Raw genomic sequence first — 25,072 nt, 5'->3', positions numbered from 1 at the left:
TTCTCGTGCTCGAAACTACAAAATGTAGATGGGCCAAAATTATTCGGAAAGGAAGAAAGGAAGCTACACAGTTTTCGATTATTAGAAAAGTTTTCCATATCATATTAGCAATTCCAGCAGCGGAGACAGTGGGTGCGAGAAATATTTCTATCGTGAAAGAAGGGCTTACTTCGAAAAAACAATCGAGTAGAAAGCTTTTGGGGCGGGTTTCAAAAATCTTCCGGGCATTTCTTCTTTCGAGCATTTAAAAAATGGCAGACCCTACTCCGCAAGAAAACATCGGTGGATCGTTATTTTTACTAATTTCGCTAATTTTTTCGAGCATTTTAAATCCAAAAAAATAAATGGCTAACCCCACACACTGGCCACGAGTGGTTGAGTTTAGAACAAATTGAAATTTTATTTCAATTATGATTCGCCAGACTTATTCGGGTTAAATTGCAGTTTAGTGGAACATCCCCGATTTGGATGAAAGTGGATGGTATCGACAGCGGGAGGTCTCCTGATGACGAAACAACAAGATTTGGGGCGCGGAAGCCCCTTCCATGGCCGCCAGGGCAATACAAAGTTTTCACACTTTTTCGAATTTTCGCGTGTTTTTTTGACGGAATCGACAGTAGAAGATTCACTGATAACAAAACAACAAGAATTAGGGATCAATAGCCTCTTTCCTGGCCGCCAGGGAGAGGCTATTGCTTCCTAATTCTTGTTGTTTTGTCATCATTGGACCTTCTACTGTCGATTCCATCAAAAAAACACGCGAAAATTCGAAAAAGTGTGAAAACTATGTATTGCCCTGGCGGCCATGGAAGGGGCTTCCGCGCCCCAAATCTTGTTGTTTCGTCATCAGGGGACCTTCCCCTGTCGATTTCACCCACTTTCGTCCAAATCGGGGTTGTTCCACTAAACTGCAATTTTGCCCTTATTCGTGTGCAAATCGGTATAGTGTTCGATAGAGTACTGTATCTAGTACCACTGTCGCCATGGCCTGATGAGAAATAGTATTTTTGAACTGCATATTAATGCAAACCGTCGAAAGACGTATCGAATTTTCTCACACATCGAAACAGTGGTCGAAATGTCTTATAAAGCTCTCGCTCACCTCTATGCTTCACTATAAGTAAATACCACTCTTGAGAGTTATGTTGTTTATGGACACCCGTACGTACTCATTCAAATTAATTAATTTAATTAGATTAAGAAACAATTACATAAGACATGATGTCTGTCGCCCATCCCTATCAATTTTTTTTTTTTGATTTCTTATCAAACGCAAACAAATTCGAAAATTCGATTTTCAATTTAGCTGAACCATAATAAGTTACAGTGGAATTTGTGACGATTCGGATATGCACGTGAATTTAATTAAAAAAAAACATTCAGCCGATGAATGGAGATTGATAAAGCGACCGTTTCACAATAAACCAATTTTTTAATTCAAGTTTAACCCATGCGATTTTGATCTACCCTTTTTTTTCGCATCCACAACGAGTATGGCAATAAACCTAAATTGAAAGTATAAATAAACCAGAAACGTTGAAAATAAAAAAAACAATTTTTTAATGAAAATGTGTGTCATTTAACCATGAATACATTGCAACAGGTATTTACTCAAATGCAGTGACATGTATAATGAACGACATTCATTATAAGAGATTTGTTCTTTTTTTTATTTCAATTAACCAGTTCGTTGTAAATTTCAAATACGCACAATGTTGCCTGATGGTCGTATGGTTACATTGTTATGCTATTATAGTAAAACATTGAACATATCTTTTTTCTGATTGGAATTATTGTGAACAGAATAAATACGAAAAAATCTATCACAAATTCAAGGCAAAAAACCTGTTCTCCGACATCACCTTTAAATTTATCGTTGAATATGCTTTCAGGCAAAACTATAAGTATATCGCATCGCATTCCAATTCGATATCATTACGAAATTATGTTGGTGTGTGTGCGTGTCAAAAAATATTTGATATGCAAATGCGACGTTCAAAATACACTTGATAAAAATGCAAATATTGAAATGAGGTTCATGATTTGTTTGATTTATTAAAAGACAACAAATTGTTTTTATGTTAATTTTGGAATTAAATTTTAATTTGTTTCGTCTAACGAACTCTTTTAATTCAGAAATTGTGCCGACATTTTTGAATTTTACACTCACGAACTGTAATCTTCAGACATTCTTACGCAGAGATTCATTTAATCTAACAAACAAATTCGTATTGTCCTTAAGCGGCGGTTCATGAACTGTACATAAAATCAATAGTAACGTGGATAACCTCAATAACCTCACCTAATTTAAGGAATGGAATTCGTCTCTTACCTTATGGTATTATAATGTATGTGAGGTAATCCTAAATGTCTCGACGTATAAATCCAAAATGAATGAATAAAAATGGTGTCACAATTAACACATCTTATGCACAAGTTCTCAGTTTTATTTAAACAAAATGTTAACTAATCATACGACACACTGTCCGCGATGATATTTACAAAGATTAGATTTCTTCAAATCCGAATTCTTTCGATTCAAATAAACAAACACCGCCCGCTTAACCACTAAACAAAAAAAAAATCGTTCTTTTTGAGCAAGTCTCGAAACACGTCGTCAAAGTTTTAAGTTTACGTAGCAACTGAATACCACTTACCGTACAACATAAACAACAAAATAAAAAACACGTTTAGTTCTCAGTCGTCATCAACATTATAACGAAACTATAAATGGGAGAAAAAGAGTAAATATCCACCTCAGAAACCACTTTACCTTTTTGGCTTTAGTCGCATTTAATAAAAGAGAGATGGTAAAATAATGTATATTATTCTTGTGGCATCATGATGTGTGTGTTGAGTCATTTCGGTAAAGCTTGTTACACCGTGTACTGATGGTCACATGCACAAACGTTTACTCACATCTAATGTGTGCATACAAGTGTGTGTCACGATCGGTTTTTACAAAATGTTCTCATTTCCATTCATTGATCAAGTATAATTATCGGATGGTATTTCCAGGTCGTTATCGTTACTCATAGAACAAAATAAGTTTGGAATGATGGGAGCTTTCAATTTTTAGCAATTCTCTACCTGAGGCATGTTCACTGAAAAATATGATCAATCGGTGATAAAACTTCCGAATAATCGATACAATATCAATCGAATGTTTTATCGATAATCGGCAAATATCGACTGATAATCGAATTATTAGTCGAAATTTACCGAATATCAGTAGACATTTACCAATTATCAGTCAATATTTATCGATTATCAGTCGATATACATCAATTATTGATAAAACATTCGATTGATATTGACTTTTCGAAAATATCGATAATCGATTCTAAGAAAATAATCGATATTTTATCAATAGAATGAATTATTTATGGAACATGACTAGCTGAGACATTTTACGTTTTATTTGAGACACGTTTACCCATTCCTTATTCCTTATTCCACTATCAGGCAGGGACTATTTTTAATAAGACATTTCCTTAAGTGTTCCACGTTTTCCCGGATTTTCATACATTTCTCGAATTCTTCCAATTTTCAGAGTTTCCGATGTTTTCAACCGTATCTAGTCTAATTGGAAAAATTAAATGAAATTTATTTAAAATATTTTTGGTATCGCGTCATAACCAGAATACTTTGCGTAGCATGTAAAGAAAATAAAAAAAAAACAATTTCTCATAACAACTAAATTCACTCGAAAATCTCAGATAAAGTAGGAAAATTGAAGAAAATTTGAAAAAATTTTGAATTTTTTTTTTAAAGGTCACTGCAGAGGCAGTGAAATTTCAGCATAAATTTGCTTCAGCTGTTCTTCAGAAGATCCATACATACAATCAAAACTGTACACGGTTGTAGCGGTAAAACCACATCAAGTCTGTTCTAATTGTTTGTGTGGATCAGCTGAAAAACAGCTGACGCAAATTCATGTTGAAATTTTACTGTCTCTGACTGTATCACGGGATATGATAAAAATTATAAATATTTTCATAAAGTGCTGGTTGTTTTTATAGCTGGTCGCTACACAACAAAACGAAATAAAAATAAGAATGGAATTTTCAAAAGTTGGAAAAAACTTATATCTTGGGAGCTGGAGCTCCCCAAAGTCTTCATACAAATGCCACATAAGAGCCAATTTGTATGTGTCCTGTGTGTATGCGTGTGTGTTGTATATTTTGCTGCATGATATGGTCGGTAATGTGGTGAAAGGTGTGTGTTGTTTTGGGATGTGTTTCTTGTTGGGAATTGTGGGAATCATTAAGTATTAACTTCCACTAGGTTGGTTCCTAAATTTTGGGATGATTGGGATCATTCCTCTGGCACTTCCTAACTTCTATCGGATTTTTTTAAGGATTTGGGTTATTTTCGACATGAGTGAGTTGTTAAAAGATTGGTTGGCAATAGTCTAGTTCACCATTCTTTCAGTACATTTTTTAACCATTTTCCTAACAATAGGTTCCTCAACATCTGCCACTTGTGACGCAAATTTCTTTTTGTAAAATTTTCTTTCACAAATCTTTTGGGCCAATTTTTTGTTGATAAAAATTTTGCGTACGGCTCACAATGCGTCACCCTCAGCGATATCAGTTATTTTGTAAGTAAGCTAAAGGACTTGCGTCACATTTACCCTTTAAGGATTTTTTGACTGATATAGATTAAGATAAGAAATGTGGAACTTTGTACAACTATTTCTATGTCAACCGCCTGTTTATAAATAATAATTTAAAAATCTCCGAACTCCACGAGCTGCAGTCTGAATAACGTTCAGCTACGTATGTAAGTTTAAGCTAAATGAAATAAAAGATTTCGTATCGGACATCCTAAGACAATAGAATCAACAGATTTGATTTCAATCTCTTGGATACGGCAAGCGGACCACGGTATGTTTAACCATTCACCATTGGTGCCACCTTTTGCTAGACTCGGATATTCGATGAACAGCGTTCGTTTTCAACACACATAATGATGTTACATGTTCGAGTTGACATTGCTGTGTAAATAATTCATTCGTAATGCTGACCTCTTGGTATTAATGAAATGTTTTCCTTTTAAAGTGATGTTAACATACTCTCTTTAACTCGGCGATTCAACTCGATTTTATAAGATTAGATTAACCTATCACAGACGGCAAGCATATTAACAATTTTTCTATCTGATCTATTACTTCATTTGATTGAACATTTTTAGAAATTGATTTTAGGAATCTTTTACTTTATTTGTTTGGAACATGATTTTTGCTATCAGTCAGAGCTTGCCGTTTATTCTTGCTTTCGTTGTCGATAACAGATGACAGCCGTCTATAACAGGTAAAACACTGAAACGGTTTCTTAACACTTTTATATTTCATTTACTAAGTAGAAGATATCGGAGTAATCACTACACAATTGTACAACGAAAATCGTTTCAATCGAAATAAACAGCAAACAGAACAGCACTTACGAATAATGTTGCAGTGTCGTATAAATAAATTGCAAACGAATCTTTGCTCATATCCCATAGACATTTAAATATATCACAATAACCCTGCATGTACTTCTCGCCCAATGTTACAACACAAACGAACTTGTATCTATATTGAATTAGATAAATGGTAATTTTGTCAACGAACCGGGAAAAGAGACAATAATTTTGAATCATCAAAGAAAATACCAACCGATCGTAGGTCAAGTTTTTCACTTTTTGCAAAATTTCCTTGCTCAATTTCTCCGACATCGTTTCCGCTTCTTCGGCTTCAAACTGGAATCCAAGCATTGCTTCATTGATAACCGTTGCCATCAATCGTTCACATTCAAATTTGTCGAACGGCACTTTCGGTTCGAGACAATACGTTGGTTGATACCTTGGTCCAGGCTTTTGTGGATTTGATTTTAAGTCTAACGTTAATTTGAAATCAGAAAGTAAAATTCAATAGAAAGGAGAATTACTCTATTTGTTGCCATGCTGTTTCCACTTTCGTTTAATAATTAAATTTGCTTTTTTGTGGAAACGATTTCTTTACTATGTTTTTGCTGAATTTCTACGACCTTGCCATTTATGATTGTAAACATAATAATAAAGGGATCGGCAACTCCATATTTAAAACAAGGTTCGTTGATTTTATAGTAGTTCACGCGAGTCCGAGGCCAGTCGGATATGGTCAGAATTTTTCCGGGCCACCAGAAAAAGTATTCCCCTCGTGTACGTATTCACTCAACATATTTCAGATAACCTAGCCCCACAATATTAAGATCTATCAACCTTCCACAACGATGACAAAAATGAACGATGAGACCTGGCTAGTGTTCTCTTGTATACAGGAGAGTGTTTGTTACAATCAACGAGGTATGGATCACCAGAGAAAAGTCAATACCAGAGAACAAGTCAATACGTTCGATAATTTCATTTTTAGCAAAAGTGCTGCCATAGAATTAGTGGCACTGAACCAATTTTATGTATGGGGTCACATATTCGAGCAGATATTCTTTACATAAAACTTAAAGCCCTTTAAAAATGACGCGAGTAATGGTTATCTGACCTTCATTGACGCAATTTGTTTTAACGCAAGAAATAATGAGCGGAATCAAGCTAAGTTAGACTCAGTGAAACAGTTTGAATTTGTGTCAGCTGTTTTTCAGCTCATCCACACAAACAATCGAAATTGAAAATGCGTTGTGGAAACTATAGGTCAACTGTAATAGAACTTTCGTCATAAAATTGATAATGTCATCGCTTTTGTAAACCAACTTCACTGCTATGACATTTTAGAGTGGCGCCTCTATCGGCCAACAGAGGTTTCGTTTATGTTCTATTAATTTCTGTTCTGTCTAAAACACATCCTTCGAATGTCTAATGACATGCCCTTAGTTATCACAAAAGGGAAACGGAATGTTTTATTCATGAAACGATGAATTGTTTCGAAGAAAAAAAAATTTACAAATTTGTTAGGTCGATAGATTATTTAAGCGAAACCGCAATACAAAAATAAATGTTAAGTTATCCTCATCAATTTTCTCGTTGTACGAGTTTATCTATTTAATGGTTTAAGCACGATATGTGATAATAACACTAAAACAACTCCACAATTTACAATGGATACATGCATACATTCATAAAACAAAGTATAAGTTTCCATTCACAATGGCTTGGGGTGATTAATGTTAGACGCTTTTCGGGTGTTCTATTTTTACGATTTAATCAAGAAATCAGAAAATAATTTTTTGTCCTTTGAAATAAGGTCAAAATACTTCGTTAATAATTTGTTACAATTTTAGTTTATGAAAAATTCTCGCTCTATACAAATATTGAAGAAAAGTTAGCATGGAACATGGAATTGGTATATGAAAAGAATAATTGGACAATTAAAGAAAATTGGTTTAAAATGGGGGCAAGTGTGTTCGTGTTTATGTTTACGGGTTTACCAAAAAGAAAATATTTTCTTTTCAAAGGAAAGATTTATAGTTCATGTAACTTTTGGAACTGTACATCTCGAGGCTAGTGCTTCAACTTTAGATGACCAATGTACGTGGTGCAACAGAACCTGTTTCCAAGAAAAAAAATTCTTGGCTTTTTTCATAATTTTCTCGAAAAGTATTTTTAAGAAAATTCGACAAATTTCAAGAAAATATTTTCTCGAAATTACACCTTGTAGGTACAATCCAAGCAACTTGTAACTAAGTTGTCTTCTTTGGTTTTAAAATTTTGAACAAATGTGACTTTGTAATGGTGAAATCCTCGACCCGAGCCGAGGATGTCACACAAGTCTCCGTTCTAGTCTACCTTCGTTCTAAGTTGGTAAGTGGTGGAAATTAACACCTATAGTACTTCCAATCTGACATAAAATAGTTATTTGTTAACCTGGGGGAAAAATTGGAAATTTTATTTAGAGGGTGTCGTCCGAGATAATGAAATTTCCAACTTTTTTTCCCAAGGTCAACATAACGTTTTGTTTCCTCAGATCGAAAGACTTTTTTACCATCGTAGTCAAAAACACACCTTTTTGGTCCTGGTGACATATATCATTTTATCATGTACGCGTTTTGTTTTCCCCTCAAAATTATTCAACTAGGATTATTCTTCTGTGATGTGTCAAACATGCCATTTCCCTATTTTGTTGTCTCGTTTTCGCTTACACGATAATAGTACATTTCGTACCTAGGACCAAAAGTCTTTTTTAGCGTGTGAGCAGTTTCCAGACAGAGCCGAAGGCGAGGTCTGGAATCGAATACGCTAAAAAAGACATTTGGGCCGTGGTACGAATAGTATTTTTCATATTGGACGGAGAAGAAGTGCGAAAATATTTTTTCTTCCTGAAGTACCAAAACCGTCACATTCACTCACCAAATTTAGTACCGAAAGAGCAACATTCTCCGACACTTTTTTCTCTCAATTTTCATTCCCGCTTATGTCATTTTCGATCCTATCTTTATTCTTTCCCAGATGTGTCATGTACTATAACAAATGAAAATGCTACACATGTGATATTAAATGCGATCTCGCATCAGATTTTGTGATATCGCATGCGATCTCGCATTATATTTTGTTATATCGAATGCCATCTCGCATGTGATATTGTGATATCGCATGAGATTTTGTGATATCGCATACGATCTCGCATGTGGTATAGAGATCGCAGCTGAATATGGCGTGCAAATCTGTTGTTATGTTTTGTTCGGAATGTGACTTTGGTACTCCAGGAAGAAAAATAGTATACATACCACGGATCGAAAAGGTGTGTTTTAGACCACGGTGGTGAAAACGTCCTTGGTCTCCGCTCCGCTTCGCGTCGCTCCATCCCTGGACGTTTTCACCACCTGGGTCTAAAACACACCTTTTCGATCCTTGGTATGTAACATACTATTCATACCTAGGACCCGAAAAGTGCGACTTCGTACTATTGTACTATTACTGACATTCAAGGGAAAATTTTGGCAAGCCTCGATCTTAAATGAACTTATTTTTTTGTTTATTGAGCATATACTGCGATGTCAAATGTGTAGTAACATGTGCAGCATCATCTGGTTGACACAACTTGTAAGAAAAAGTGCGAAATAGAGTAAAATCGACAGAACTTCGACGAAAAAGTGGGAAATAAAAGGTTTTTGGTCCACCTGAATATTAAATCCAGTACACAACTTGGGCCACAAAGATGAAAAGTTGATTGACCTCGGCCTTCACACGAAACTCTACTTTTTTCCATTTTGTCCCATGTTATGTAAATAACTTTTTCTCGTCTCAGTTGTGAGAAGATTTTTGATACTGTAACTGACTCGGTGTGAATGATCACTATAGGCGTGCATGAGAGGCATTTCTACTGAAATGGTTGAATTCTGTTGGGGCACAGAGGCAGGAATTTTTAAGGTTGGTATGTTGTGAAATTGGTTAGAAAAAGTTACGCGTACGTGAGACAGGTACCCTAAATACTCCATATTTTCGGTGATATAGGAAAATTAAGAAAACCATCAAAATATGCGTAGATTTGTCCTAATTTGTTCAATTTGGCAGACTATCATAGTTTCTGTTGCCACTAAGTTTCTACTTCCGCTTTGATTTCCGATTAGTTAAAAATGAAGAGCGGAAAACGGTACTAACGATGGTACTAATAGCAATTTTTGGAAAGGTGTTTCGGCTCAGAGTTTAGCATCGGATTTAACTTAATTTGAAGCTAAATGCTACAATAATTCTTGTGTTCTTGTGCGAGAACCGATTTAATTAGGTTACTTCATTTACACCATTGTCTAGGAATTTAATTCTGACGGTGTTGTTGCGGTGTGGTGCAATTTAGTCTTGAACAATATTGTGTTATATGCGTCCACATAATTAGTTATCGCTTACACCACTGAACTTATTATTTGCATAACACAGTTTAACAAACAAATTAGTTTACACCACCTACCGTGAGGTGCTACATACATTATGTGCTAGACGCATTTGACACAATTATTTGCTCGAATAATTCTATTTTATTTCAGCGGTGGAGTAGCTATCTACCTAATCCTGCATGAAAATACGTAAAATGCTGTTTGCCCACCCCCAATCAAAATTTTAATAATTCCGAGAATAATACGTACCAGTTGCATCTCTGTTGCATGTTAGCGATTTCGGTCGAATATTTTGCCAAATAACTTACAAAAACATTTTGTAATGCTCGTTGCCAAGAATTTCACTTTTACACAAACCAATGACTCTGGTATGATGGTAGTACAATATCATGTTACAGTCTGCACATAAAGTTTTTGGATTTCAATTAAATGTTCGCCATACACAAATTTGCTTTTCACAGACGACAATTATCGAAACTTTAACTTCCTTTGATCGAAGCTCTTTCCACAGCTTTGAATAGAAAACCTTGTGCCTTTCGTTTCCAGTTGAGCAGAGTTGGAAAACTTCAGCTTTCAAAAAATTAGAGCAAACGGTCAAGAGTAACTGCTAAAACACAATCAGGGCCAGGGCCTATTTTTGGATTTTTTTTCCCGAAATTTCCAGAAAAAATACCAAAATTTTCCAAAAACTGCGAACGTTCACAAACTGAATTTTTTCATCATTTCGAACGGTTTTGGCAATTCCTGAGCTCAAAATTTTTTTCTAGAAATAGGCCCTGAACACAATAGCGTAGTGGTTAACCGCGGTCAAAAATTAGTATTAACCGAAGGTTCAGATCAGGTATTTTTAGAAAGCAAAGCTTACCTGACCCTGGTTTCATTAAAGTCTATCAGGTCTTGTTTCAGGTAACCTGAAATTTTCCATAAATGTTCAAGTAAATCCTGCCGTGTTCAGCCTAAATATCGTTCACATTGTTTGTGTGATTTGGTGAGCTTTCAAAAGCTTTGAGGTTCCTTTGGATTCCACTGGAAAAGTGGAATATTTCAGTAGAGTACGACAGAAGCTTAAAGGCTCTCGAAAGCTCCGTAAACGCAGAGACACAAATGCGATACGGTGTTATGGCATAGCACGGCAAAACCGGTCGGGTTTCAGCTCAGCTGTAACATTCAGGTAAATCTAACCTGCACCGAGCTTTATCTGCGGAATATTTGTAAAGGACGCACAGCTTATTGAATCACAATTTAGCACAAAAACACCTAAAAAATGAAATTACGAACTGCCCGCAAAAATAAACGTGTCACCGAAACTAACAGATTTGCTTTACAGTCACCAAATAGTCGATCCTATACGAACTGATTGAAAACTACAATGGAATGTGGTAAACACCGATAAATACTTTATTTACTCTCACAACAATGATAACATTTAATATAAAATTTTATTTTTGACTTACATTTTTAGTTTAATTTTCATTTTTCTTTAGTTTTACATTCCTTTAATGTTATTATAGACATGAGTGACACATCGGGAAAATTACAAGTGGTGTTCTAGCTTACTTACATTTCTTTACGGGGGCGTAACTACTGATAGTGCTGTGCAGTCCCGACAGTATGAACCATATCGGGACAGAGGTCTAACTATATGCAGGAAATTAAAAGTTCTGCTGTAGTGCAGCGAATTGACGAAAATTTTACACGGTACACAGTTCTTAAATCGATTTGCATTTGGGTTCGAAAAACTACACACAGAAAGTCTGATAGACCAGCGCCCTGCAACACGTCGACTCACTCGTAGGACTTGGGCTCGAAATCTATGCTTAAATATTAAACAGCCAGATAAGAAACGAAATCTTGCAAAATTTGAGAAAAATTACGAAAATTTTGAGAAGTTTGTGAAATTTAACAAAGCCGAATTTCATAAATTTCACAAATAATAGGCCCTCTGCCCTCACGGTTGGTTTGAAACGAGATTAAATAGGGAACGCCGACCACCATTTTTTTAGACCCGTACGAAGTACTGGGGTCTTATAGGTTTACGCATACGTTTGTAACACGTCGAATTGGACTCCCTGAGTAAGGGGAAACCTATTGTGGTTGTCTAGAGATGCCAAATCCGCGAAAAAAAAATGTCCGTCTGTCCGTCTGTCTGTCTGCATGATAACTTGAGTAAAACGCATCCGATTTTGAAAATTCTTTTTTTCCCGTTTGGTAATGTCAAAAGACAGGCTAAGTTCGAAGATGAGTGATTTTGGATCGACCCCTCCCGAGCTGTGGCCCAATAAGTGCTTTACGGTTTTTCGAAGATATCTCCGGACATTTAAACGTTAAACTTGTAAGTGATACGTCAAATAAAAGGTATTTACAATACCGATCGACAAAAATAAAGTTTATGGAAATCGGATGACCGACTCGTGAGTTAGACCCCTTGGTGTGGAACAGGCACAGTGCGGCAAGCAGTTTTTGCTTGTAGGTCGGCCACATTTGAACATATTTCGTCTGTTTTAGCTTTATTAGATAGGTATTGACCGTACCAATCAGGGAAAAAAAAGTTTATGAAATTATGTTGAAATTATGTGGAGCGTGAGCTAGGTCTCTTGGAGTGAGCTCTTATCTGGCTACTCGGAAGTACAGTGAACGTGGAGTATTTTGTCAATATCTCGAGTAAATTTTGACCGAATTTCATGAATTTTTTTTTTGTTTGAAAGGTATTAACGAATGTAAAGCGTCGGTACTATTTCCGGTCTCCTATCAAAATGGCTGCCGGCGGCCATATTGGATTTTAGTAAAATAGAAATATCTTGGGAAAAATGATACTTAGAGAGTTTCTATTAACATGGAAATAATTTGTTAAGTGTGAGGGGTTTCAGGGATTCCATATACGGACATCTATATATACCTATATTGAGCTATATACAGGCATATAGAGCTATATAATAGCATATTCCTCTGTGAAATGTTTATTTACAGTGAAATATAGGTAAATATAGCGGTATATAGCTGTTTAAATAGGAATTTATGAAATTTGTCTTCGTACGGGGCTGTCTATATTGCCTCCGGCAATTTAGTTGTATATGATAACAAGGCAAAGAGTGGATAATGTAAGTGATTTTAAAGTGAGAATAGTTTTTCAGCAGAGAAGAAAATGAAGTAAGAGAAATGAAGAGTTTCACATTAAAGGCTTTTGATACGAATAGGTGTTTCGTACGGGTCGGCGTTAGCTATGTTTTTTGGAAGCGTTCAAGCAGTGTTGAAAGTTCGCCGATAGTAGCAAAAAAAAGATGGTCAAAAAATTGGCCATTAGAGACAACATCTAAAAAATCAGTTACTAGAAGTGGATAGGGCTTGTAACCCTCCATCCATATCAACAATCCGAAACTTCAACGGTTGCTTCCTTTCGAAGATATTGTCGATTGAAAATCGTGATTTTTCGACTACGAGGGGCTACAGCTGCCCAACCAGATGTTCCAACCTGATTTTTTTTTAAATAAAAAGTCTTAGAATTAGTCCCGATCCCATTATAAGTCAGAAGCAGCCGTGGACGACACAGCTGCTGGCTCTCATTAACGGCCCAGGTGTTCGGTCCGATTTTTTCCTGTGTGATGTTCTTGTCCATCACCGATTAATAATATGAAAAAAAAAATTGGTGGTCGGCGTTCCCTATTTAATCTCGTTTCAAACCAACCGTGCCCTGGTAGCGGCAAATGAAGATTGATTTAAAATAAAAATAAAAATTAAAGGTCTGTGTTCAATGCCTTCAATACATCAATTTGGATAGTACTGTATGTTTATCGGCCGAGCCAATTCACCAAGTTAGGGCTCAAAAAGTCGTAAAACAAATGTTTTTCATATTGGATAGTACAATAATTTAGCAAGGGTTTCAAACCGTCGGTCGCTCTATGAGACACTCAAATTGCCGTGGGGCACTGATCTATAAATAAAGGAATACATGCACTGACCCTATCTAAAAATTCTCGAAAATGATGGAACTTTTAGTTATTTTCAGCGAATATAGTCTCGAATTCTATGCACCAAAATGTGTGATGCTAGTTGTGTCTAAGTTGGTGCAAATTCAATTATTCTTTTATCTATTCTACATGCTTGTGGACTTTGGTTGATTTCATTGAAAGTTTGAGCTTTGGTTGAATTTTAAGGAAGGTTTTTTAGTCTTTGTTTCTTTATAATAGTATTTAGTTCATTTGTATGTGTTTTAAATAGTAGATTCTTTAGCTACACTAAAGTATCTAAGAGAACAGAAGGAAAAGAAAAATCGACAAAAATGAATCAACGACTAACATATCCGATTAATTGAAAATCCACTATACAAACATACGAACAGTAGTGAGAGTTCCAGTCTTTTCTCTGTAAATCATTGGGGTCGAATTTTACCATTTGTGGTTTCATCAATTCGGTTTGTCGGGGTTCATCCTTTCGATAAAGTTATGTGCATATTGAGAACGGTTATCACAAACTGATTTGGGTATGACAATTTCCAAGACCAGTTTCTCCTATCAGTGTTGTGGGTGTTCGAAGCTCATCGTCAGTTAAGGTTCTGTGTTTTGAAGTAAATCCTCGACTACGAACCTGGCCTCAAAGGCAGGGAGAAAATATTTTGAGAAAAAGAGCAAACTCCTTTCCATGTCCGCCTCTCGAAAGGCATACCCTTAAAAGTCACTTGAATAATTGGAACAAAGTGCAAATTGTACGTTTTTTTAAATTCAAAAATCAACTTTTTGAATTCGGTGCAAAGGATAAATGCTATATCAATACTCGTTACAGTCTTGCCTAATGATTAGAAGACATCGGTCACAATGAACATAAACATTTATCTCCTGCAAGCTGATATTTCATACATTACGCGTTTCTGCATATAAACACAAACACATACATAACCAGAGCCTATACGATTGGATAATTCACACATAACCCACCTAGGGTAAATTTACTTTCCATCTACATATTTGAAAAAAAAAGAAAAATCGCCGAACGGCGGAAGCGAACACGGGACCAGCAGCATATCAACCAAACATGCTGACCACTACGCCAACAAATCACATAACGCGATGCAATTGGTGTCGGTAGTGGTTCGTTAGTCACTTCTACATCGATCAAATAATCAGAGTAGTCGGAATGATGTGATTTGAACGAAATGTTGAGGTGGATAGTATATGTGTGTGAGTAAGTAAATAAAGGATTCTCTGTATGATGTTTCTTTTGTTGTGAATGCGTTTTAAAACAACATGCTTAATTAATTAATTTTAAATCCAAATTTTTGTGGTTATTTCGCTAATGTATGAAATATCAGCTTGCAGGAGATAAAACATTGTTCTACCTTGGTGTATATTTCTCGAATCACTTCTTATGTACAATTGTATATACACTCGCTGGCGCTCGTTATATACAATTGTACATACGAAGTTATTCTCGAAATATACACCAAGGTAGAAAATGTACTATTAAATATACATTGAATAAACATATATGTCTAGACTACGAACATTTGAACATCAAATTCGTTTTTAAATTTGAATTTTCTTGTTGCAATTACTTCCTTAATCATTTTTAAGTTTTTTTTACATTTAATTTCAATTTTTAATTTTCTTTACTTCTTCATTTTGTTCAAAGTCTGATCTTATTTACGATACAATTTTCAGTCAAAATTTACGTTTTCTAATGCACCACTTTTTTCGCTTCTAAATTAAAAGTAAGAAAACTGTTTGCATCCATTGTTCATATCAGTACAGCGTTTGATAATATTCTCATTCGTATTTCGATTCAAATTCCGCTTACGATTGCGCCACCGAAACCGGAGTGCATCCTAATTGTATAAATTGTAACCTTAATTTACTTAGACCGTTTACACTGGGTCAGCTTACTTACGAACTAATACCAAACCGGTCAGCGAATATTTAAAACGTAAAAGTTTGATTGCTTTTGTGGGTGCAATTCGGTCAGAAGCAGTAAACAAACGAAATGAATGTGAAATATTGAGTATAATCAATAGGAAACTGCTAACACTGTCAGCTTAGTTTAGGAAGTACACTCGCGGAATTTTGAAAACTGACACATTTTCTGTTTCGCGGTTTACTGGTTTTTTGTGAATTTTGCATGTGTTTTTAATTGGAGAAATCAGAAACTCAAGTTTTAGAAACAGAAAATGTGTCGGTTTTCAAAATTCCGTGTGTGTATTCATTGCCCTCAGAACAATTGAAGTCAAACAAATCGGATTTCCAAACAAAACCTCGAACAACCAATATTCAATGCACTTCCGACTTAAATGATCGAGCGATGAGGCGACATAACTACACGGTCAATATCGTCAGGAACGATATTATCGTCCAAAAAAATTTCATCCAGGACGATAATATCGTCTAAAATTATAAATTTTAAAATATTTTCAGGACGATATTATCGTTTAAAAAAACGATAATATCGTTTTTTTTAGACGATACTATCGTTTTTTTGATGATACTATCGTCTAAAAAACGATATTATCGTTCAAAAAACGATAATATCGTTTTTTTGACGATAATATCGTCCTGGATGAAAATATCCGCTGGACGATATTATCGTTATAATACTGTCGTCCAGACAATATTTTAGAATTTTTCAATTTAGACGATATTATCGTCCTGGATGGAAATTTTTTGGGCGATAATATCGTTTTTTTGGACGATAGTATCGTCTAAAAAACGATAATATCGATTTTGAGACGATACTATCGTCCAAAAAACGATATTATCGTTTTTTTGGACAATACTATCGTCTAAAAACAATAGTATCGTTTTTTAGACGATAGTATCGTCCAAAAAAACGATAATATCGTTCCTGACGATATTGACGGTGTGGAAATGTCCCGCCACCGATAGAATCAATGGACTGTCCTGTTATATTTGTGGAACGACTTTTCCGTGTAGTCCCTTTGGTTGTAGAGTGCCGGAAGTATTAGAAAAACTTCGTCAATAAGCGTTCTAATGAAATTTGGTGTCGAGCGGCATCGAACGTCTTGGAATTTTTTTTTGGTATGAAATATTGAAGAGTAGGCTGCCTTGTTACTACTGGCAGTTAGATTAGAACTTGGTGAGAAATCCTCTAAGAGGCAGAAACTCACATCAATCCTTTGTCGCCTACTCCCTTGGATCTACTTCCCTCTCCGGATTTTCAATACGAAGTCGTTGAGACGCTTTCCATCTAAATATGGAAGATCTTGGATTGGAGTTCATAATACCCGAAGGTGCAAAATGTAAAGTTGTTGTAAATTGGACAATCTTTTAGGATATGTACACCAGTTCAAGGTGCCAGACCACAAGAACAGATACGATCAATAGCACAATCGGCTCTGTGGAGGTGGTCGTTAAGTTTCCAGTGAACCACTAGCAGTCAAATCTTTTGTGACAATTTAGATTGATTTTAGATTGATTACATTGTTGAGCCTTTGGGGGTTCTTCTACTGCAACTAAAAGATGGCAAAACTAATCGTGTTCACCACATGTTTTCAGTGATACCATCAGATCGTTGATATCGAGTTATTGGTCATTTAAATCGGAGGTGTCTCAATCAGGGACTATTTTTGGGAAAACGTTTTCCTGCCTTTCCTCACATTCGCTTCAACACTTTCCCTATTTTTCCGATTTTTTATTGAAAAACTTGTCACTTCTTGGCTTTAAGTGGAAATGTGATTCCAGACTGACAGTAACTACTACTGCCAGAAGTCCGGATCGTTTAACAAAATATGAAAAGTATCTTCTGAGGAAGTTGCTCAAGTAACTGCCTCGCAGCTCCTGCGCTGTCATAGATTGAAAATGCAACAACTAAAAACATCGAAGACAGAATGGCAGCAGATCATATTCACAACAGGAAACAGAGTTTCAAGTCAATTTGTATGTTGTGCTAGGTTGAATGACACATGAATTTAAATCAATTTGTACAACTATTTCCTCAATTGTTCGTTCTTGGCACTTGAAAACAACGAAAGCATTTTGGTGAAATTATAATGGAAGATGCAGGAAAGTAACGCAAATTAAATTAGGATGAATTGGATTACCGGCCTCTCCAGGAATTGAATCTTTAAATGGATTTCATTTACGTTCTGAGAATAATGAAAGTTGGTCCATCAGCGTCTACGTGATTTACTCTAACTAGGTGATATCTATTGATTGAATTTAATTGTTTAATTGGTTGGATAATGTGAAACTAAATTTTTTGGTCGCAACTGATTTCGCTAATTATTTTTTTTCACTTTCTAAAATCAGTTCACGTTAAAGCATTCGCCCAATTGTTTCAAATGTTTTCAATATCAAAAATATTCGGATAATTTTTAAAAATCTTTGAAATTTGTTTATAGTTTAACTATGATGAGCACAATAATACAAGACGGACAGAAAAATAATTAATTAATTTTTTATATCTCTTCATTCACCTCAATCACTCGATGCAACTTTCCTTAGTGCCGATTTATTAAAACTACTGATCGAGTTTAGTAGTGCTGATCGTACTACGACTTTATCGGGAGATGCGTTTGAATCCATTGCTGGTAGTGATGGCGGTGGTGGTGGTGGTATTGGTGGTGGAGGCGGCGGTGGTCCTGCCGATTGAAACAATGCTGCAATGCAAAGAAAATCAGAGATGAATTGATGAGACAGTTCGCAGCTTAATGGTAACAACGTCTCATGGCGTTCACAATGGGTGGGTAAGCGGAAGACGTATCAAAGGACAGTGGAAAGATACTTCTTGAGCAGACACACTAATGTAAAATCGATGAAGGTAATCTGTCGAATAGGTAGCAGCAACATGACTCCTCTAAGGTAATTTCCTTGCATGGTAACAACTACTGTTTTACCTAACAACAATGCAAGTCATTCATTCGATCACAAGAACAAGCAACAGTGGTTCTTATTAGACTGTTACGGGAGCATTGTTTTTAGTAATCTAGCCGTACGAACAATATTTCTAACAAAGTCAAAGTTAGAGTGCTTCAGGGAGTCCTCACAGGAACGTACTCGATATATCTAAAGGTAAGTCAGGTCTCAAGCTAAGGATTTTCAGACAAATTTTCAAATTATGAAAGATTAATTGCAACGGCCAAACTTTGACCTTTGATCCTCTTGACTGTGTAGTAAGTAGAGTTCCTGCATCCGCACAGACTTTTCGACAATAAAAAGATTTCGTTTTCTTCAAAGAATGTGAAGCCTATGCGTGCTACAAGTTCGAAGTCGACTTAAACAATATGCTTTGGTCGACATTGCCCATATCAGAAATAAATATCAATCGAAATCGCTTAATAACTTACCGCCATTAGTTCCTGTTGGTGTTGCAGTGCTCGTGTTGGGTGGCGGCGATAACAAACCACTCTGTCCCGTTGATATGCTGTGAACGCTATCTGACTTTGGAAGTGGCGACAGCAACGATCCGGACGCATTGTTGCCCAATTGTAGTGAGTTCTGTTGCCGCAATTTGGATTGTTTGTGTTCCAGTTTGTGCTGAAAATCGTCGAATTCAAATTGATTGAGTGTGACGTTCCCCCGATAAAATTTCAATTTTTGAAGAGAACCCCCCAACACTTACAGCTTTGTGCTTGCTTTTCTTCTTCTCTTCCTCGGATGTCATCATTTCCTGTACTCTGACTAGTCGTTTTTGGTGTTTGACCTAACGAAACGATTGGAATTTTGTACATTCACCAAAATATAACCGAAAGGCGTCCGTGACACTCACTGATTTTTGTTCATTTTGCAGCCGTTGCTCGATTTTCTGGGTTGCAATTCTCATTTGTTCTTTGGCTGCAGCCGATAACTTCAAGTGCGGTCGATTCGATGCAATTAAAGCCGAATACTGTTCGTTGAAACGGGGCGCATATTCGGCGAAAAACCGATGTTCGACCAAACTGTCCAATGTGGGTAGCTGCTTCTGGCATGCCTCTTTCGATAAAATCGACTCCAGTAGACTCTCTGGCAGCACAACGGATAAAAGTGAATTAGATCCGAGACCGACGAGATTCCATCGTCCAATCGTTACTTACTCAAGCTTTCGGAACATTCGATTGGTTGACGGGTGACGGACTCTTGCAACGGATAGCCCATACTCATTTCGTACATTAGATGGCCAAAGCTGTATACGTCAACGTTTTCAGCCGTTGCGATCTTGCTGTGCTGCACGAAAAATGGCCGGTAAAACGATGGCACGCCCAAAACAAAATTTTCAATATCCAGCAACCGGGCAACGCCATCAGAAATGACCACATTTCCGGCATGAATGTGTCCTGAGGAATTTTTAGCATTTTTTATTGAGCCATTAACTAAGCAGCAAAAAGGTTCACTGCATGGCAAACATACCAAACGGATATCCTTTGGAATGTAAAAATCTTAAAGCTTCTAATATTTGGCGTCCGAACATGGCAACTTCTTTCAATGGTAACGGTGCTCTGCCCTTTGGATTACCATATTTGCCTGAAATCAACAAAATCATCAGTCGATACGACGATCGAAAACATCGAATCGAATGCAATCTGGCTGATCTTGACCCCCCGACACTCCATCCCATCCCTCAAATAATTCTTAAATTTCTTACCCAAAAATGGATTTTTAGGCGATGATCCGCACAGTGAATCTTTGAGACTCCCTTGAGCGTAAAATTTGCGTATTATTAAAGCACCGCTGTCGTTCGACGTCGCATACACGCACGGTTCGATGAACGGATGATGCAATTCCGACATGTATTTGAAAATGTTCGGAATTTCCTTATCGCAAATGTGGCGATCCGGTCCGAATTCCGTCCATGACAGGACGAGTTCACTGTTCGATGCAGCCAACGAATTGTTCGGAATTTCGAGTGATCCGTTGAATGTCAGCGACGATGATTGGAGTTGGTGTTGTTTGGCTTGTGGCTGTGAACCGGATTTGACCAGTTTGGCGGTATGGCCACTGGTTTTGGCGGCCGGTAATCGCAATGATGTACGGAAATAGTGTTTTCTTAGGCGCCAACCGATCATTCCTGTTCGACGAGGGTTTTCGTAATTTTTTTATTAAAAATTTAAAAATTCAAAAGAAATTTTTTTGAATTTTACCTAATGATGGTCCCAGCACGTAATGATTCTCGGCTTTTAGACATAAAACGGCATTTTGTACGGAAACGTCTGCGAAAGAAATGAAAACTTTTAATCATCCACCTCTGGAAGTGGGAGGAATGAATTTCGGAAACGATCCCTTGACCTCAGCACTAACTAATTGTTCGTGTTAACTTACCGTGAAACGATTGATTGTAGCTTTCTGGATCAACGAATTTCTTCGCTGGCAACGAAGACGCTAATATTGGATTCATGAGTATTGCGTTTAAATATTCTTGTAGTTGAAAGCGCCTCTTAGCTATAAATTCAGGTTGCATATTCCCTGCAAAATTTTTGAGTAAAATTAAGACTTTGATGCGAAGTTTTCAAGACATTAAGTAACAAGAACTCCACAGTGGACGCCAGTTGATTTTCAGCTGGTCCACTCACACAAACAAAACTGCTTAAACATCTTCATAAGGCAAGTACAGAAAGCCGTTGTCATTCTGTTCACCACGCGCAAGTGTGAGCAGTTTTGTTGAATGGGCAGAACAGCTGAAAAACACCTTCAGCAAATTCGTATCTAAATTTCATCGATGATCACTACCGTTATCGTTACTACGATGAGCCTGAGCAATAAAACCAACAATCGAGCCAATACAATGTTAAAAGAGAGACGAAATTTTGACACCCATCGAGCTCAGTTAAATTAACTGATTTTTTCCCCTGCTTTTACGCTCTTTTAACACATCAACTCTCATGTACTGAAACTGAATTGAGTGGGAATATTGCAGTTTTGATCGGGGGATCCTTCGTCTGACATACTCGTGTGAAAGAGATGTAAGATATGGTTGAAAAGTGATCGAAAGAGATGCAAATGGTCGTCACGTTCCTACATGAATCTGAAAGTTTAAACAAACCGATGCCTGTTGCTAGAAGCTATCGCAAAGCCTTGTATCGATTTGACGAGCAAAAAGTCTGTGTTCCTTGCTGTAAAAAAGAAAATGATTCCGACCCGCAGAACGAAGAATCGACATTTTATCATTGTATTTCTGATTGGGACTTAAGAAAGTTTTCGGAAGCACAGGTTCCGTTCCACTGACTGTGACATTGTTGTCTAAGTATAGAACACATCTCTGTTACTCCGCTAGAGGAATTGGCGGTGTTGGACAGACGAAACGTTCAAAAATGTTCGAATCAGGACTGTTGACATTACAGTATGTCACTCGGGTGCTGTCAAGAAACATTGATTTCCAGCACACATCAATAGTTCAATGACAAGCACGGCAAAACAACTTTTGCTCGAGTTTTGCCGATATGATTTTGGATACCAAAATGAAAGGTATGTTCGATGCATTAAGAGCACTAAGTCTCAATCTAACGCCATCATCAGTGGAACACTACAAAAGTTTTAAATTGTCAGCTACTTGATCAAGATACTGCACACATCAAACAGAGTAGAAACAACTGCAGTAACCACTAGACTAAATGTTTTCATTGTTTACACAAACAATGCTATTTTCAGAGCAAAAAAAAGCGTTTCCAACAACTCACTGATCACAGACAACTTACCGAAATATTTCTTTTCTGGAAATGGCAACTCAATGCCGGAAACATGAAGACATTTATGCAATTCAACGAAATCATTGTACCTAAAAAAATAAATTTAATTTCTTTGATCGAACTTGATTGAAAACGAACGGATGTAATGGCACTTCTACGACTTATAGACACCTACCGTCTCGATAATTTCCAGCAGTTTTCTTTATTCGGGCCTCTTTGAACTTTCAAAATGTACTCCTAATTCGAAACGAAAACAAACAAAACAAAATAAATTTGAAGAAAAATAAATACAAAGAATTTTGCACACTGTGCAAGAGCATTACCGTATGGTCGTCTATTTTTTGCGAAGTTTCGATTGTGATACTTATGAATTGAAAATACTCATCAATTGGTGTTTTGGTTTGGAATGTTGGTTGAAATATAGCCATTTGTTTGGTAAAATTGCGAATAACATTTTCTTGTTTCCATTACATCGATTCACAGGCAATTATTTGACTTTATAAATGAACAAAATAAAGGAGATACGTAAATTTCAGGTGTATTTTTTTGTGAAAATTCTTTTTTAATCGACTGACGTAAAGTTAACATCTGAGGGGGCCTTCAACTTTTTTCGTATTTTCGTATTTCTTGTGTCAGTCATGACAGTTAAGCAAAACCACAGCCGACGATCAATAGAGCTGATGCTACATTGTGGTATAATTCAAAAAGAAGCGCGGAAATGTCTTCTTCTTGCGTGACAAGCAATGGGAAAGTCGGTAATAGTTATTTCAGCACCTCACAAGAACAGGCAAAATAACAAAATCTAAATAAGATGCCTTTACGACGCAGTAGTTCAAAGTTATCATATCAATTAAGGTTTTTATGTTAATATAACTGCGTTACAGACGTTCCATACAAAATAAGGGGCCAAATTACGACAGTTAATAAAATCTGTTCATTCGCATGTTCTTGGAATGATTAATTACATTCAGTCATTTTTCACACACTGTGTACAAATTAACTCTGCTTCCTCTGTAATGACAGAAGTTGGAGTTTCATCACATAATATAGTTATTTACTACGTATTTGTTTTGGACACAGATTTTAGGCAATTTCGCGAGTTGTAGCCCGAACGATGTATAAAACTTCATAAAAGCACTGAAAAATTCAGAATTGGTAGAGGTGTACGACAGGGTGACACCATATCACCTAAGTTATTCACATCGATTCTGGAGAGTGTTTTTAAGAAATTAGACTGGAGTGAAATGGGTATCAACATAAATGGAGAGTACCTGAGTAATCTCCGTTTCGCAGATGACATCTCCCTGATGGCAGCTGATCTAGATCAGGCGCAGATTATGTTGCAACAGCCGAATGAGGAGTCAAACAAAGTCGGCCTCAAGATGAATTTGTCAAAAACGAAAATCATGACAAACATTGACGACGACAGAGACATTAAAATCGGTGATACTGTCATTGAACGAGTCGACAGTTATGTGTACCTAGGTCACAAATTGAAGTTGGGTCTAGACAACCAAACTGCAGAAATAAAACGTAGAATTTGTCTTGCATGGGCAGCGTTCGGAAAACTCAGGCTAATTTTCAAAAGCAAAATGAACAATAGTCTGAAACGTAAAGTGTTCGATACATGTGTCCTTCCTGTGCTCACATATGGAGCGGAAACGTTAACGTTAACAAAAGCTTCCGAAAATAAATTAAGAGTGGCACAAAGAGCTATGGAACGAAGTATGCTCGGAATTACGCTCAGAGATAGAATGACAAATCAATGGATTCGACAACAAACAAAAGTCGTTGATGTCATGGAAAGAATAGCATCTTTAAAGTGGAGCTTTGCGGGACATATTGCAAGAAGGACGGACGAACGTTGGACCAAAAAGATCATGAACTGGAGACCACCTAAAACACGACCTAGAGGTAGACCACCAGAGAGATGGAGTAATGGTATAAAGAGAATTGCTGGCGAAAATTGGCAACAAGTGGCAACTAATCGTTCGGAATGGAAAAGAATTGGGGAGGCCTACGTCCAGCAGTGGACAGAAACAGGCTGAAAAAGAAGAAGAAGAAGCCAGAACGAAGTGATGCATATGCAACTTTTCTCGCCAAGGGACCAAATTACGAGAAAAATTCAGTTCCAAGGAATGAAAAAATAATGTGCAGAGAATGAAGTGCTACGAAAAAAAACGTGGCGACCAAAGGCGAATAGGAGCGTTGATTTGTGCAATATTTCTCAGTACTGTCAGTCTCTTTTTATATATTTTCATGTACCCCTCGATCGAAAAATCAATTTGTTAACAAACGATTGCTTTTTTAAAGTTGCTCAAAGGACCGACTCGCACTGATCTTTGGGGGAGTGATGAGAGAAATTACCATAATCAACAATTGAAGAACATTAAATGAGAAGAGTTGGTTCGTATTTGGGCAACTCCTTTTATGAAAAGTGCGAAATTATACAATTCTATTCAATAGGAGAGTATATGCTATGGCGGCTCCAACATTTATCTATCTGTTTTAAGAGACCGAGATTCATCGCATTAAGAGTGTGACGAGATTCTGCCATTTCATTATTTCCAAGAGATTGATGTCAATTCTTTTACTTAATTTTATTTGAACATGTTTCTTGCTATACAAAGACCGCATTTGTCTGAGGTTGTCATTTCTTGCTGAAATC

At 36.6% G+C, this 25,072-nt stretch overlaps 3 protein-coding genes across 4 annotated transcripts in view; all 3 read right to left on the bottom strand.

The window, feature by feature from the left end:
* Nucleotides 1-10,090, bottom strand: part of LOC119074503 (putative ferric-chelate reductase 1 homolog) — a 45,118-nt gene extending 35,028 nt beyond the window's left edge. Inside the window, exon 1 of one of the 2 annotated variants that reach the window (XM_037180658.1) lies at nucleotides 10,056-10,090. In XM_037180658.1, the coding sequence (XP_037036553.1) occupies nucleotides 10,056-10,075 (20 nt within the window). In that variant the 5' untranslated portion in view covers nucleotides 10,076-10,090. Of the gene's footprint in view, nucleotides 1-2,332; nucleotides 2,652-10,055 lie in introns of those variants that run through there. The other variant, XM_037180660.1, reaches the window with a different exon arrangement.
* LOC119074505 (tctex1 domain-containing protein 1-like) lies at nucleotides 5,336-6,018 on the bottom strand. The gene is made up of 3 exons (XM_037180662.1): nucleotides 5,934-6,018; nucleotides 5,663-5,859; nucleotides 5,336-5,578 (listed from the first exon to the last, which is right to left on the bottom strand). Exons 1-3 carry the CDS (start codon nucleotides 5,946-5,948, stop codon nucleotides 5,413-5,415), a joined length of 378 nt encoding a protein of 125 aa, XP_037036557.1. The 5' UTR covers nucleotides 5,949-6,018; the 3' UTR covers nucleotides 5,336-5,412.
* A 7,952-nt stretch (nucleotides 10,091-18,042) lies between the features above and the next one.
* On the bottom strand, nucleotides 18,043-23,001 carry LOC119074502 (PX domain-containing protein kinase-like protein). The gene is made up of 12 exons (XM_037180657.1): nucleotides 22,728-23,001; nucleotides 22,580-22,641; nucleotides 22,414-22,493; nucleotides 21,041-21,184; nucleotides 20,863-20,931; nucleotides 20,367-20,789; nucleotides 20,132-20,245; nucleotides 19,819-20,058; nucleotides 19,515-19,747; nucleotides 19,368-19,448; nucleotides 19,093-19,282; nucleotides 18,043-18,405 (listed from the first exon to the last, which is right to left on the bottom strand). The coding sequence occupies exons 1-12, from the start codon at nucleotides 22,830-22,832 to the stop codon at nucleotides 18,224-18,226; spliced, it is 1,923 nt and encodes a 640-aa protein (XP_037036552.1). The 5' UTR covers nucleotides 22,833-23,001; the 3' UTR covers nucleotides 18,043-18,223.
* Between the last annotated feature and the right edge of the window lie 2,071 nt (nucleotides 23,002-25,072).

Source organism: Bradysia coprophila, unplaced genomic scaffold (assembly GCF_014529535.1).
Source record: "Bradysia coprophila strain Holo2 unplaced genomic scaffold, BU_Bcop_v1 contig_151, whole genome shotgun sequence".
NCBI lineage: Eukaryota > Metazoa > Arthropoda > Insecta > Diptera > Sciaridae > Bradysia > Bradysia coprophila.
The sequence above is the reverse complement of the archived record's forward strand: the minus strand, read 5'-3'. Positions and strand labels throughout refer to the sequence as shown.

What these genes read in the sequence shown, in the direction of transcription:
- LOC119074505 (XM_037180662.1), bottom strand. An exon ending in AAAAACTTGACCTACGATCG is followed by an intron (nt 5,579 to 5,662) that starts GTTGGTATTTTC and finishes AATTCAATATAG; the next exon opens with ATACAAGTTCGTTTGTGTTG.
- LOC119074502 (XM_037180657.1), bottom strand. Translation starts at nt 22,832, where the DNA reads ATGGCTATATTTCAACCAACATTCCAAACCAAAACACCAATTGATGAG. An exon ending in TCCAGAAAAGAAATATTTCG is followed by an intron (nt 21,185 to 22,413) that starts GTAAGTTGTCTG and finishes AAAATTTTGCAG; the next exon opens with GGAATATGCAACCTGAATTT. An exon ending in AGAAAAGCAAGCACAAAGCT is followed by an intron (nt 19,283 to 19,367) that starts GTAAGTGTTGGG and finishes GACGATTTTCAG; the next exon opens with CACAAACTGGAACACAAACA.